General features: G+C 35.1%; 3 protein-coding genes across 3 annotated transcripts; all 3 read right to left on the minus strand.

Moving 5' to 3' along the window:
* Positions 1–597: 597 nt before the first annotated feature.
* Positions 598–3,153, minus strand: LOC122525910 (tubulin beta chain-like). The gene is made up of 4 exons (XM_043648949.1): positions 2,362–3,153; positions 1,628–1,932; positions 1,245–1,542; positions 598–1,152 (listed from the first exon to the last, which is right to left on the minus strand). Exons 1-4 carry the CDS (start codon positions 2,665–2,667, stop codon positions 934–936), a joined length of 1,128 nt encoding a protein of 375 aa, XP_043504884.1. The 5' UTR covers positions 2,668–3,153; the 3' UTR covers positions 598–933.
* Positions 3,154–5,703: 2,550 nt separating this feature from the next.
* On the minus strand, positions 5,704–6,969 carry LOC122525915 (glutaconyl-CoA decarboxylase subunit gamma-like). The gene is made up of 2 exons (XM_043648953.1): positions 6,493–6,969; positions 5,704–6,304 (listed from the first exon to the last, which is right to left on the minus strand). Exons 1-2 carry the CDS (start codon positions 6,508–6,510, stop codon positions 6,044–6,046), a joined length of 279 nt encoding a protein of 92 aa, XP_043504888.1. The 5' UTR covers positions 6,511–6,969; the 3' UTR covers positions 5,704–6,043.
* A 1,293-nt stretch (positions 6,970–8,262) lies between these two features.
* On the minus strand, positions 8,263–11,642 carry LOC122525939 (calphotin-like). Its single transcript, XM_043648982.1, has 5 exons — positions 11,486–11,642; positions 10,796–11,119; positions 10,599–10,692; positions 9,286–9,410; positions 8,263–9,211 (listed from the first exon to the last, which is right to left on the minus strand). The coding sequence occupies exons 1-5, from the start codon at positions 11,498–11,500 to the stop codon at positions 8,783–8,785; spliced, it is 987 nt and encodes a 328-aa protein (XP_043504917.1). The 5' UTR covers positions 11,501–11,642; the 3' UTR covers positions 8,263–8,782.
* Positions 11,643–13,087: the final 1,445 nt, after the last annotated feature.

Raw genomic sequence — 13,087 nt, forward strand, 5'->3', positions numbered from 1 at the left:
AGAGAAAGAGAGTGCAAGAGAGATCTCGACTAATCGGATGTAGAATAATCGTGGATCTGCGTTGCCTCGAGTCAAGATTGATCTTCGATCAAACGCGAATACGTACGCGTTCTTGATCTTTGCCGGATCAAGCAGGATCTTCGATCAGTGAGAAATTTTTCGTGTCCTCATCTCGAAGGTTGTGTGTTCGATTTTTTGTTCAATTTTAATTACTATTTAGTGACGAAAGGGGTAATATTATTTGATCGTGACACACACAATCTTTTTTCTTTAAATCGTATTATTTTTATTTTCCATAAGGCCGGTGTAAATAAATTTTTATAATTTCTTAGATAATAATTGTTGAAGACGGTGATCTTATCGTTCGATTGTCAATCGCGTTTTAAACGACGTGTTTCGCGAGGGACGCGAGGGGAAATGAGAATTTTTCATGGTAAGGACAAGGTATCTACTCATGTTTTTCTTGGTAACTAACGGCGTAACGCGACCACACCTACTCATTAACATTTACGATATTCTTCGTGTGATTTTGAATAATAACAATGAACGTACGCATCGGTAATCAAGTCTTCTTAGTAATTCCATCCGCGCATGTTATTATTAAATAATAAACGAAGCCTATCGAGGACGCTGTGAAAACGATAAAGATATTTTTCCTTTATCGATCATTGTGTGAAAAAAAGGAAAGAGAGAGAGAGAGAGAGTATGAGAGAGAGTATGAATCATCAAAGTTTTTCTCGATCATTTACAAATGAAAAGTCTATTGTGACGAAATCATTTATTCTGTACAGTTTGTTCATTGCATTTTATAACAAAATAATTGATGAACGACAACAGTTTGTACTCGTACGAACAGTTTTTCTTATTTCGAGTATGATACATGTGATTAAAACGGTCGCTAATTGTGGAAGAAGGAAAATCTAGTAAAAAGAATCAATTGTCCGCCCCTTCGCCCTCCTCCTCCTCGTCAAATTCACCATCCTCTTCTGCCGTAGCTTCTTGATATTGCTGATACTCCGATACCAAATCGTTCATGTTGCTTTCGGCTTCCGTGAACTCCATTTCATCCATTCCTTCGCCAGTATACCAATGAAGAAATGCTTTGCGCCTGAACATGGCCGTGAATTGTTCAGAAACTCTCTTGAAAAGTTCCTAAAATTAGTGAAAAGAGATTGACAAATGAAATGAAATAGTTTTATAATTAATTGATGAAAACGAATGTTGCGAGTGTGCGATAAAGTAACCTGGATAGCCGTAGAATTTCCAATAAAAGTCGCTGACATTTTCAAACCGCGCGGTGGAATATCGCAAACTGCGGTTTTAACGTTGCTCGGTATCCATTCGACGAAATAGCTACTATTTTTGTTTTGGATATTTAACATCTGTTCGTCCACCTCTTTCATCGACATTCTACCACGGAAAACAGCAGCAACGGTGAGATAACGACCGTGTCGAGGGTCACAGGCAGCCATCATGTTTTTAGCGTCGAACATTTGTTGGGTTAACTCTGGGACAGTTAGTGCTCTGTACTGTTGCGATCCTCTGCAATAAAATTCTTAAGTTACGACGAGAATAATCGTTAAATGCATTTTTATCGAATAAATAATAACTATCTCTCGAGGTTAACCTTGAAGTTAAAGGCGCGAAACCAGGAATGAAGAAGTGTAATCGTGGGAAAGGTACCATATTGACTGCTAGTTTTCTCAAATCTGCATTTAATTGTCCAGGAAACCTTAAGCAGGTTGTAACACCGCTCAATGTTGCACTAACCAAATGATTTAAATCTCCATAAGTAGGGGTGCTTAATTTAAGTGTCCTGAAGCAAATATCGTAGAGCGCTTCGTTGTCTATACAATAGGACTCGTCCGTATTCTCAACAAGTTGATGTACCGAAAGAGTGCAGTTGTATGGTTCGACGACTGTGTCCGACACCTGTAAAAGAAAAAGAAAGATTAAGAAAGAAAGAAAAGAAAAAGAGAGAGAGAAAGAGAGAGAGAGAGGGAGAGTAAGCGTTTGATGCAACAGCATTTAATACACGGGTCACGTTTAAACAAGTAGACTCTTACGTATATCTAAACGGACGAGTTAATAATATATTCAATGATTACATTCGTCCTGTTATGAATGTACAATATTATAAAATGTATTATTAAGTTGTTTGGAAAGTTCGTGCCGATTTATACATATGCATATTCGATTTAGATGGTAATATTATATATAATGCATAAATTTGTGTGGTTTCTAAATCGAGACGAACTTTACACTTCGCGTTATTTGCTTAAAACAAACAACACGAATTTATTGACCAATATAATAAATCAGCATGAACTATTTAAAATAATTTTGAAAATGATTTAATACCTTGGGAGATGGTACCACGCTAAAAGTCATCATAATCCTATCCGGATACTCTTCTCGAATTTTGGAAATAAGTAAGGTGCCCATACCAGCACCGGTCCCACCACCAAGCGAATGAGTTAATTGAAATCCCTGAAGACAATCGCAACTTTCAGCTTCCTTGCGGACAACATCGAGGACGGAATCAACCAGTTCTGCACCTTCAGTGTAATGACCTTTCGCCCAATTGTTTCCAGCACCGCTTTGCCCGAAGACGAAATTGTCCGGTCGAAATATTTGACCAAATGGGCCCGATCGTACGGCATCCATTGTGCCAGGTTCCAGATCGACCAGTATAGCTCTTGGAACATATTTTCCACCGGTTGCTTCGTTATAATAAACGTTTATACGTTCCAATTGCAAATCCGAGTCACCGTGATAAGTTCCCGTAGGATCTATTCCATGCTCGTCGGATATTACCTCCCAAAACTGTCAATTACATTTATATGTAATTAATGTAATCGCATATATGAGATTATTTGAAATGATTATTAATTTTACCTTAGCACCAATTTGATTGCCGCACTGGCCGGCCTGAAGATGAGCTATTTCACGCATTTTTTTTTCTCTATCACACGATAACCTAACGCAAGTCGATTATTCTAACGAAATAAATCGCGAAACAAATAGATGCCTTACGACTCGAAAACTTAGAGAAGAAATCTTAATCGTTAAATAGAAATGGAGGAAAAAAAAATCTCGGTGAAGTTGATGATGGACGTCACGAGTTGTTTGTTTATTTTCGTCGCCTTGGATTCGTTGCGCGCGTCATATCGATGGGGAAGGGACGAGGTGGCAAAGAAGGCCACGTGATATGAGAAAGTAGATCGCTCGGCTACGTATACCGATCGTAATTAAAATAAGTTACTCGCATATATATATATAAAACAGAAAAAGAGAGAAAGAGAAATAAGAGAAGGAAGAAAAAAAAAGAAAGAGAGAGAGAGAAATCTGTTTTCTTTTCTTTTCTTTTTGGAAGGTGGGGTAGCTTTATATATCTTTCATTTTTCATATAAATCTTATTTAATGACGAGGGAGCTTCAATCATGAGAATTTTTGTGACAAGCAATTTGGTAGTCGATTGCTCGTATGAACGCACATTCACATACACATAGACACACACACACACACACACGCACACACATTATAGTAAGTGCTATGCCAACGAAAAAACTGGACAGAGACAGAAGGACAAGTTCTTGTTTTTTGTACCGTGTGAAATTTTTCTTTAGTTATTTTTTTTTTCTTTTTTTTTTTTTATCTCATTCGTCTCAGAACGAAGGTAACTCCTTTGAAAAGGGAGGACTTTGAACGAGAGTTAAATGTACAAGGAGTTAACATAGAGTTACGAAGAAAAAAAAATGATGTATTATCTAGATAGATGTATATAATGTTTCGTGCACAACTTTTTCATCTCATCATGATATCCTATTGGATACGTGACTACAATAGTTTACGGTCATTTCTTTCGAGAGAGGATTTTCGAAACCTTGACGGCAAATGGGATCGATCGTTTTTTCATTATGACTCTCTAATCGATATGTCGATACTTCAACTCTTGGATAAACTGTTAGGTCGTTACGTAAATGGTTGAACTTTGTTGATATCTTTTAATTCAGATTAATAACTTTTTGGTATCATAACTGGTACCTAAACTTTTAATTACCTTAAATTGTTTCGTATTAGTTTTGGCCTCGAATATTTTACACTTACGTATAAATGTATTCATTTTTTTGTTATGTTTTCTTATGATTCTCTAATCGATATTACATCTTTTGAATGAATTGATAGGTCGTTACGTAAATGATTGAACTTTTAGAATCCCTTTGATCAGATTAATAATTTTTTGGTATCATCATTGAATCCTAAAATTTTAATTGTCTGACATTTCTCTTCGCATGAGTTTTAGCCTTAAATTTTTTATTGCTACATATAAACGTATTTATTTATTTATAGTCATTATGTATAAATTCATAGTTATATTAATAACCCATTTATATTTATAACATTTCATATTTCTATTTTAAGAATCCGTTTCTCACAATTTCCGGTTCGTAAGAGGACTTTAATATCGCGACTCAACCTTTCACTTTTATCGAAGCAGATTCATTTTCATTGAAGGCGTAAACCAGAATCCAATTCATGAGAGATTGAGAGAAATTCTTAATCGTTATTTGCGTTAGATCAATGATACCCGTGTTACAGAAATTGCTACTGAATTAGCATTTTTAATTGCTATTTGGATTACATAATTGCGGATAGACGCACCTTGTACCTTGTCGATATCGATGATTATATTACAGATTATTAACGGTTATTATAACTCCTATCAATTTTCTTTCAAATAGTCACCGTTCACATTCATTTCTACAATATTTCAATTTTTCTTTACACTTATCAACGATAGTAAATTAAGTGTGTAACATCTACGAATGGAATTATTCTAATTATTTATTTCCTTTACATTTCTAATCGAGATTTTGAACGATCCTCAATCGGCTAATGAACGCCTAAAAACAGTATTATAATTCGAATTTCTTTCCTTTAAACTGTTTAAGAACCCCATGCCAATTGCAAAATTAATATCGAAACTTCTTTTGCGGATACAGAGAAGAGTCTTTTGTTATGCGTCGACTTTTCTATACGAAATGAGGTTAACGACGTTGAGTTGCTCGTCGTGATACTCGATGCGAAAACTGTCTCGCATGACTTGCATACGTGAGAAGAACTGGCTCCTATGGTCTGTCTTACAGGCGTGTCCTTTGGTACCTGTTATCTTTTCTCGAACTTACGTTAATCGTTAGAAAAAAAAGTATATATATATATATACAAGCACAACGAGTTCTTTTGTGAATAACTTAAGCAATAATAAAAGAAGCGTAGATATTTTTACGTACGTCAAAATTGTGCAAGACTTTTTGAACCACGCTGTTATGACATTTGTGTAAACGTCTGTCTATGTGTTTTGCCGGATTTGGAAACTGAATTGAAAGAAAATGTTAAACGTGAAATAGAAAGTATTCTTTTCAAAGATTCTTATGGTGTAAGATACTTACACCATACAGATACATAGATTGTTTTATTCTTTAGAAGTTTTCTTTTTTAAACGTATCTTACGGAAAATTCTTCTCCTGTTAATGGTCTAACAAAGTGTTCTTTAATTACTGTCTTCATCCGACAACAGCGTTCCTATTTAATTGATGTTTCCTTGAAACATATATCTTATTTCTTGCTAATGTTACGAGATAAGTATATCTGTTTTAGGATGTTTAAGGGATTGGGATGTTTAAAAAATATCATAAAAGATTTGCAGGAATGAAAGATTTATTGATCGACCGAGTAAAAACGTAACACAAGAAAGCAATATGGTGTAGAGTGGTGGAGAGACCAAGCCATCGTTCGCATCATGGCATAGTCGAGATCAGAACCGGTTTTAACCGATCGCATCGTCGTGGTTTGGATCTACTTATCCACGGTTGATGCACGGATTTGCAATCCGATTGTCACAAAATTTCAATGTAGAAAAGAAAAGAAAAATTCGTAATAATTGTTTAGTTAAATGTTGAGGTCCTCTGGTTTGCTTCTATTGTTGGTTTTGATAAGTAGTCGAGTATATTCATAAAAGTCCAATTGTCCTAGTCAAATTTCAGCGTCTTCCAGCGAGCAAGGGTGCTGCAGGGTAAGCGTAGGCTGCTGGTAGGGCCGAATAGGCAAAGGGTGCAGCTGCGATGGCAGGTGCAGGGGCTACCGCGTGTGCAGCGATGTAAGGTGCAGCTATGGCATGATTGATGGCGTGAGCGTTGTAACTCGATGCGTAAGTACCAACTGTGAGTGCTGCTGGAACCGCTGCTGGTACAGCTGGTACAATACCGGCAGAGCAAACAGCCACGAGGGCGCCGATGAGAACCTACGAGAGAAAACAGATCGATCGTTAGAAGGGGTGAGTTCAATCCTAATCGGATTAATTTGAATTCTTTCAAATTATTTCGAAAAACTAACATTGACGATAATCAATTTCTCCCAAAATTTCATCCTATTAAATCGGGATAGGACAATTTGAAAAATAATTTTATATAATAGATAAGATAAACTTACGAAGATCTTGGTCATCATTTTGCTTGGGTGGTTTTGCTTTGACGTTAAGCTGCCAAAACTGTGATGGCAAACGATGAGCTCCGTTGTCTTTTATAGGTGGTTTTCGCTTTCCAACAAGGGAACTCCCACCCCATGCTCTTTCGTATCTCACAATACCAGAAGGATTACGGTCTTGCATACTAGATGACCTCTGCGTAAACTTGGCCACGCCCGTTCGATGCCACCCGTTCTATCACTGGTGCGCCTTCGTCTTAAAGAACTTCTTTTTTTGGAAGTCCATCGAACGATTTAACGAAATTCGATCGTGATTCGCGACGTGAGGAGAAACGCTAATATTCCGTTTCGTTTCATAGGTGTGCCCGGTTGATTTGCAAATCGTACCTTGTCAAACCAACTTCCGGCAGATTGACATTCAAAAGAAAAAGATTTTTCTTATCGATCTTATGGGGTAATCTTTATTTTTTTATCCAAAATTAGATCCTGATTCGAGATTGATGTTAATAATTCATATATTATATTATATTTTCAATTTATATAATGACATATTTGCGATAAATAACATTATGACGAAACAGAATCGTGTTTACGTATTTGAAACAATTATTAATAGTATCTCATTGCTATAACGCTTACATCGTGCATTCTATTCGTAGTTGGAAGGTTACGTCTAGGTTTTGACGACGTAATTCTAATGATCTGTTGCAACGATCACCTCTCGGGAAAATTAATCGCTTAGAAACCGTCCTAAATACTTTAACAAGTCTTTCGTACAATTTCTTATCCAGATTGAGACATCGGTGGGTGAAAAAGCGGCGGCTATCGTCCAACCTTTGAACGTGTCTCGAATTTTATTCGACCAAACGAATTATTGCGTTTAATCGAACGTTGTGTATTGTACATATAGAAAATATATATTCGAATTAACTTTTTTTCACATAAATTTGTTATCTATTATTCGACGATTAGTGAGTATACTCACCTCTGCTTTTTTTTTATTCTAAAAATTGTAATATTGTCAACTAATATCTCTAATATCGTTCGATCCAAATTTTTTATTCGTTGGACTTCATTTTTTATTGAACTTCTCTCGTACCTTTGTTTAAACTTAATTACTATCACGATATTTATTTGTCTTGGTTTCGAACGAAAGTTCTAATAATACGAGTGCGTAGGAAATCGAAGGATCGATTTATTATTTATTCTAGGCCAATAGTCTTCAAACTTTTTCAATTGACAGAACCCTAATGAGCGTAAAAACATTTTATATAACCTTTCATGATAACAAAATTAATTTTTCATTTGTTCAATTTTGCATACTGCTTTTTACGTTTTATTCCTGAAATAAAATTATTCAAGTATTATAAATGATATTAATACAATATAATATATCTAAACAATAATTCGTGGAATCTCAGGGTTCCTAGAAACAAAGTTTGAAAATCACTGTTCTAGAATAATGATTGTTTTTTCTAACAATAGACTAAACTATTCTTAATAACATTATTGTTATAATATTTCAATCTTTTAATCCTAAGAAACGTTAACGTTGATATTTTTTAATCTAACGAATCAAACAAATAATTTATTTATTTACTTCGTTCCCTTCATTCTTTATAATAATTTTATGCAAATAGGAGAATAATTCTTAGAGATTTTATGTTCTTCCTACTCGTCGCAGTCGTATTTCAAAAGCAGGATATAATCTTCAAGGTTTCCGCTGCTGCAAGGTTGAACCAGATCGAGTTGTCGATCGTTGCCCGGATTTCTTTCACAGGACCTGCTTATTTCTTCCTTTTCTCTTCCGACTACTTTCAGGATACATCCAGAGAGAAAAAGAGATAAGCACTTGCATTGATAAAAAAAAAATATAAAATAATGTTTCGTTAGCCACATAAAAGCCTGTTTTCCGCAAAAGGGAAAATCGAGAATATCTCGAGCAATTCCTTCCTGCGGAAAGGACGTGTATGTTGTTTCTTCGAAAGTGTAAAATTATCATAGGGGAGATATACTGGAAAAAATTTAACTCGGCAAAAAATAAGTCGCCTGGCGGGAATTATCACCTTGGATAAAATAATTCGTTTCGTTGTAACAATGAAAAAAGGTTGAAGGAAGATTGTTACATTTTTTCGTATAGTATAGCAAATAATCAAATATTTCTCCTTACAAAATAAAACAAAGAGTATGAAAATAAGAGTAAGATTTTTGTTAAGATTGGTAAGAAATTTTTATTGGTGAAGGGATATTAACAAATATCAAAAGACAGTCATTCGATAGATCCAAATTTCATCGTTCAACCGAAAAACGTTGGTCCGTAGGCGGCAGCGAATTGAGCTAAAGGAGCAGTCAAACTTCCGGCATAGGTTGGTTGGAATAAACCAGGTGCGGCAACGATTGGTGCAGCTGGTGCCGCGGCCAAAACTGGTGCGGATGGTGCAGCGGCTACAATTGGTGCTGCTGGTGCTGCGGCTACTACTGAAGCTGCTGGTGCTGCAGCTACGAGGGGTGCAGATGCGACCAATGGGGCAGCGATGTTTCTGGTGTTGATGTCGACTCTGGATGCGTATGGTGGAATATTGTATGGTACAGCCTTGGCATAACCAATAGCTGCAGGTGCAGCAACTACTGGTGCAGCAACTGCTGGTGCGGCCACAAGTGGAGCCGCAGGAACTACTCCGGCCAGGGCAACCTGCGCTACTGCCAGCACAGTTGCGATTGTTACCTGAAAATAAATGCCATTTTACGTTAACAGATATTCGATCAAACGATATTGCTTGATATCCGATTAGAACTCACCGTAACAAAAGAGTTCATGTTGCTTGATTCGAAGAAGCACTGCACAATGCCAATGTCCGAACTGGTATCGTTTTTATACCAGTCCCAACGGCCATTCAATACTTTCTTTCTACTACGTGACCAACCTCACGATGAGCTCTCGATAGATTACGTAAATGATGAACCGACCTAGAACGTTAAGGTTTTAGTGATAAGCCACGTCTCTATTATACGTTTAACGATTTCTACAAATTCTTGCATATTTATTAACTATTGTTATGACTTTAAACAGAAATTAATTTACAGAGGGGGTGGATACGTTCAAACGATTTAATCGCCAGTTAAAGGATCTTTAAATGAAATCTTGCATAATTGTATTGCGTTAAATACCGAAATAACACGTCAAGTGTGTTATATATTTAATATAAATTTCCCAATTTCATCGTATCTCTTATATATGCGTGTAAATTCATCGTTTATTGGATTTTCGATTCCACTTTGAAACAAATATAGAATGATTATGTTATCGAGTAAAATAATATAATGAATACAACGTCAGAGAAGAAAGTTACAAAAACAATTGCATAAACTCTATGTAATTGTAAATTACAGTAAGGCTTTTGTCCTACTCATTGATATTAGCGGTGCATTTTGTTGGCTAATATCGTTATATATTCCTACGTCATATGTTTATATAAATAAGTAATATTAATATCGCACACACAAATTAGAATTAATTATTAAAATGATAATTTAATTAAAAAGGGGATAACGAATGAAATACTTGAATAATTATTTTTATATTACGTTTTATAAATATACTACAACAATCGAAATATTTATTAAACGTTTTATTTATTTCTTAAATGTTTTTTATTACATTTTTTCAAATTATACGACAATAGTTACGACGAAAGAGGTACAAATAGTCAAACAGAATCGTTGATTGTTTTTAAAGTTCGTTTCCATCCAACGCCATTTCCATTTCTCGCTTAAACGAGATGTTTTGTTCACCTCGTGCATTAATACAAAAATTTTTCATATTCGCATCGGTATAGAACTATTACTCTTGTTACTTTTTTTTTTCAATATCCTTCTGAACATATTCGAGCTCGATTGTTATCGACTTGCAATAACGAGAGAGAAAGAAAAAGAGAGATAGAGAAAGGGGAAGAAAAATAGCTTCAAGTATCGACAAGTTAATGTTACTGATAGGAAATCATAGAGAGACGCTACGCTATATTTATATTCAATAATTATCCTGTCAGACGTATAGATATAGAACGTTTCATCGATGTAAATCGTAATATTTATAGGAAAAACAGTTTCCTCACAGTCTATTAATTGATGATTAACTAAAAGGGATGTGACATTAAAGAAATAAAGTGTGACGATAAATGTAGGTTGAAGAAACTTAATATATTTTTTCTAATATAAGATCAATTGACACATAATCGAATCGGGAGAACAGCTTGGTTGGTTGATAGGCTTATTTAAGAACGACGAGTGCAGCGGGAAGGGCATTTTAAACATATGCAACACGTGCTACTGCAGGGAATGATGGGGCGTATGCCAAATGTGTGGCTGCGAGTGGTGCGGTGTAAGCAGCAACTGGTGCGGTGTAAGCAGCAACTGGTGCGGTGTAAGCAGCAACTGGTGCGGCTATTGGTGCATGTAAAGCAGCTGCAGTGTAAGCCAATGGTGCGGCAGCATACGTATTGTGATTTCTTGCAATGACTTGGCTACTTCTGGCAGTGACAATCGGTGCTGGAACAGCCGCAACCGCTGCTGGGGCTGCCAATAATGCACCTGGGGCGGCATTTACGCACGCGACCGCTACGAGGGCGAAGATGCTCTGAAACAAATGTTTTATATATGTTAGATAAATTATTCTCTGATTTTTTGTTTCTCCAATAATGTAAATATATAATGTAAAATTTTGGAAATTCATTAACAAATCAAATATTTCAAATTTTTAATGGAACAAGAAGTTAAGAGATATTAGATTGTTAAACAATTTTTAATAGAATTTATCGTTTAAATAAAATGAAAAAAATGTGTACCAGTATTATTTATATTGTTAGATATAAAAAAATTTTAAATTATAATAGAAACAAATGTAGGATTTTCTATACTAAAATTATAATAGACGATTGCTACGTTCGAATAATAAATTATTCGTTCGTTCGTTCGTTCGTGGATAAACGGTGCTTTCACTTACGAGGAGCTTGAACATTTTTGATTCACTTGTTGATTCGACGAGTGGACAACGAGTGACGACGAATTCTCCTGCCACGAATTTATAGGAGACAAGCAACCTCGCCCCGTCGTCTCGTTTGAAAACCTTGCGAAATAATTCGTTCGAAATCGCTCTCACTGTTGTTGAGTGGATGAATGCAAAGCGTTCATTCGTTGTTTCAAGTGCTAGAGCCTCCCCCCGACCGATTTTCGATCGATAAGCTTTACAAGGAAAACGTTCCTTTCATATCTTCCGTAACTTTCGTTTTGCCCGAATTTCTACTTTTCATTTGAATTCATTGTCCGAGATTATTGTATATTGATTCGACCAATAAATACTGTTGGAATTGTTAATATTAAATATTATTCTGTTTATTTAATTGAATTGTAAATTTATTTTATTTTCATTGCAAAAATAATCCGTTGTATTTAATTAGAAAATACTGCAAACATCGAAATAATTTATTTTATCAGCCAACGCATTATTTCAATTCTATTTTAAATATGTTAATAAAAAGAAATGATTCGATCTATGCCCTTATCATTAGTTTCCATTCTTACAATTAGTCAGATATATTTATTCGAAAATTTTGAACCTAATATTTCGAAGTATTTCTAAATATCATAATAAAAATAATGGTTCTATCTGTGCCCGTTATCATTAGATTCTATTCTTAAAATGAGATATTATTTTAGTAAATTACGAACACAATATTTCATGGTTTTTGTAAATAACATAAAAGAACAAATAATACTTCTATTTGCGTATTAAAAATCATTGGAATACTTTTTCTTCTATTTTGAAATATTTCTTTAGTGAATTTCGAGAAAGAAACAATATCGACGTATGATGATTGGTGCACGTCCTGCACCATGCACTGATGCGCATTATCCTTGGAAGCGTAGAATACGATGTCCTTGTTTAAATCGATTGTATTGACTGATCGAGCCTAAATACGATTTACATAGGAGATTCTTCGACTTCGAGAGGTTTGTGCAATACGATTGAAGTCGGCCAATAGAAATTACGTAAAGCTATGTTATGGTAAGTTATTGTATAATCCCTCCGACCGCGAATCGTACTTGGGGACAATGCATGGCAAGGTCATATACGAGTACAAAACTCCCCCAACTCTATTCCTCTGTCTCTCTTTCTTTTTCTCTCTTAATCTCTCTTTATTTTACGCGTCTCGCGTGTGGAATGGTATGTGGCAAGCTCTAGGTACAAGCGATTAGCTCAGGTTTCGACTGACATGAGCTGAATTTAAAAAGACATTGCATGATAAAGAATTACCAACTAACGTTCGTACGCGTAAGGTTAAATGATAAATGTGATATAATAATAAAAAAAATAATTCAACGTTGATACATCATCTATGTTCTCCGTCTAAAGTTATTAATTTTAATATTTATACTAATTTAAGTTACATATATTTATTGCTCGTAGAAAAAATCTTGATTGGGGAAAAATTACGTTTGGATAATATATTGATACTTTTTATAGAGTAATGGTTAATATAAATTTGATTTTTTATGAAATTTGAAGCTACGTAAAATATCATTTTGAGTCAAAAGTGTTGTTAGT

This window comes from Polistes fuscatus, unplaced genomic scaffold, assembly GCF_010416935.1.
Source record: "Polistes fuscatus isolate 324 unplaced genomic scaffold, CU_Pfus_HIC Scaffold10, whole genome shotgun sequence".
Classification (NCBI taxonomy): Eukaryota; Metazoa; Arthropoda; class Insecta; order Hymenoptera; family Vespidae; genus Polistes; species Polistes fuscatus.

Excerpts from the sequence above, each read along its gene's own strand:
- LOC122525910 (XM_043648949.1), bottom strand. The coding sequence starts at position 2,667 with ATGGATGCCGTACGATCGGGCCCATTTGGTCAAATATTTCGACCGGAC. Across the intron at positions 1,933-2,361 it reads GCGTGGTACCATCTCCCAAG|GTGTCGGACACAGTCGTCGA; the intron begins GTATTAAATCAT and ends TTTCTTTTACAG. Across the intron at positions 1,543-1,627 it reads TTCGCGCCTTTAACTTCAAG|AGGATCGCAACAGTACAGAG; the intron begins GTTAACCTCGAG and ends ATTTTATTGCAG.
- LOC122525939 (XM_043648982.1), bottom strand. Across the intron at positions 10,693-10,795 it reads CAGTAGCACGTGTTGCATAT|AAAAAATATATTAAGTTTCT; the intron begins GTTTAAAATGCC and ends ATCTTATATTAG. Across the intron at positions 9,212-9,285 it reads ACATGAACTCTTTTGTTACG|GTAACAATCGCAACTGTGCT; the intron begins GTGAGTTCTAAT and ends ATTTATTTTCAG.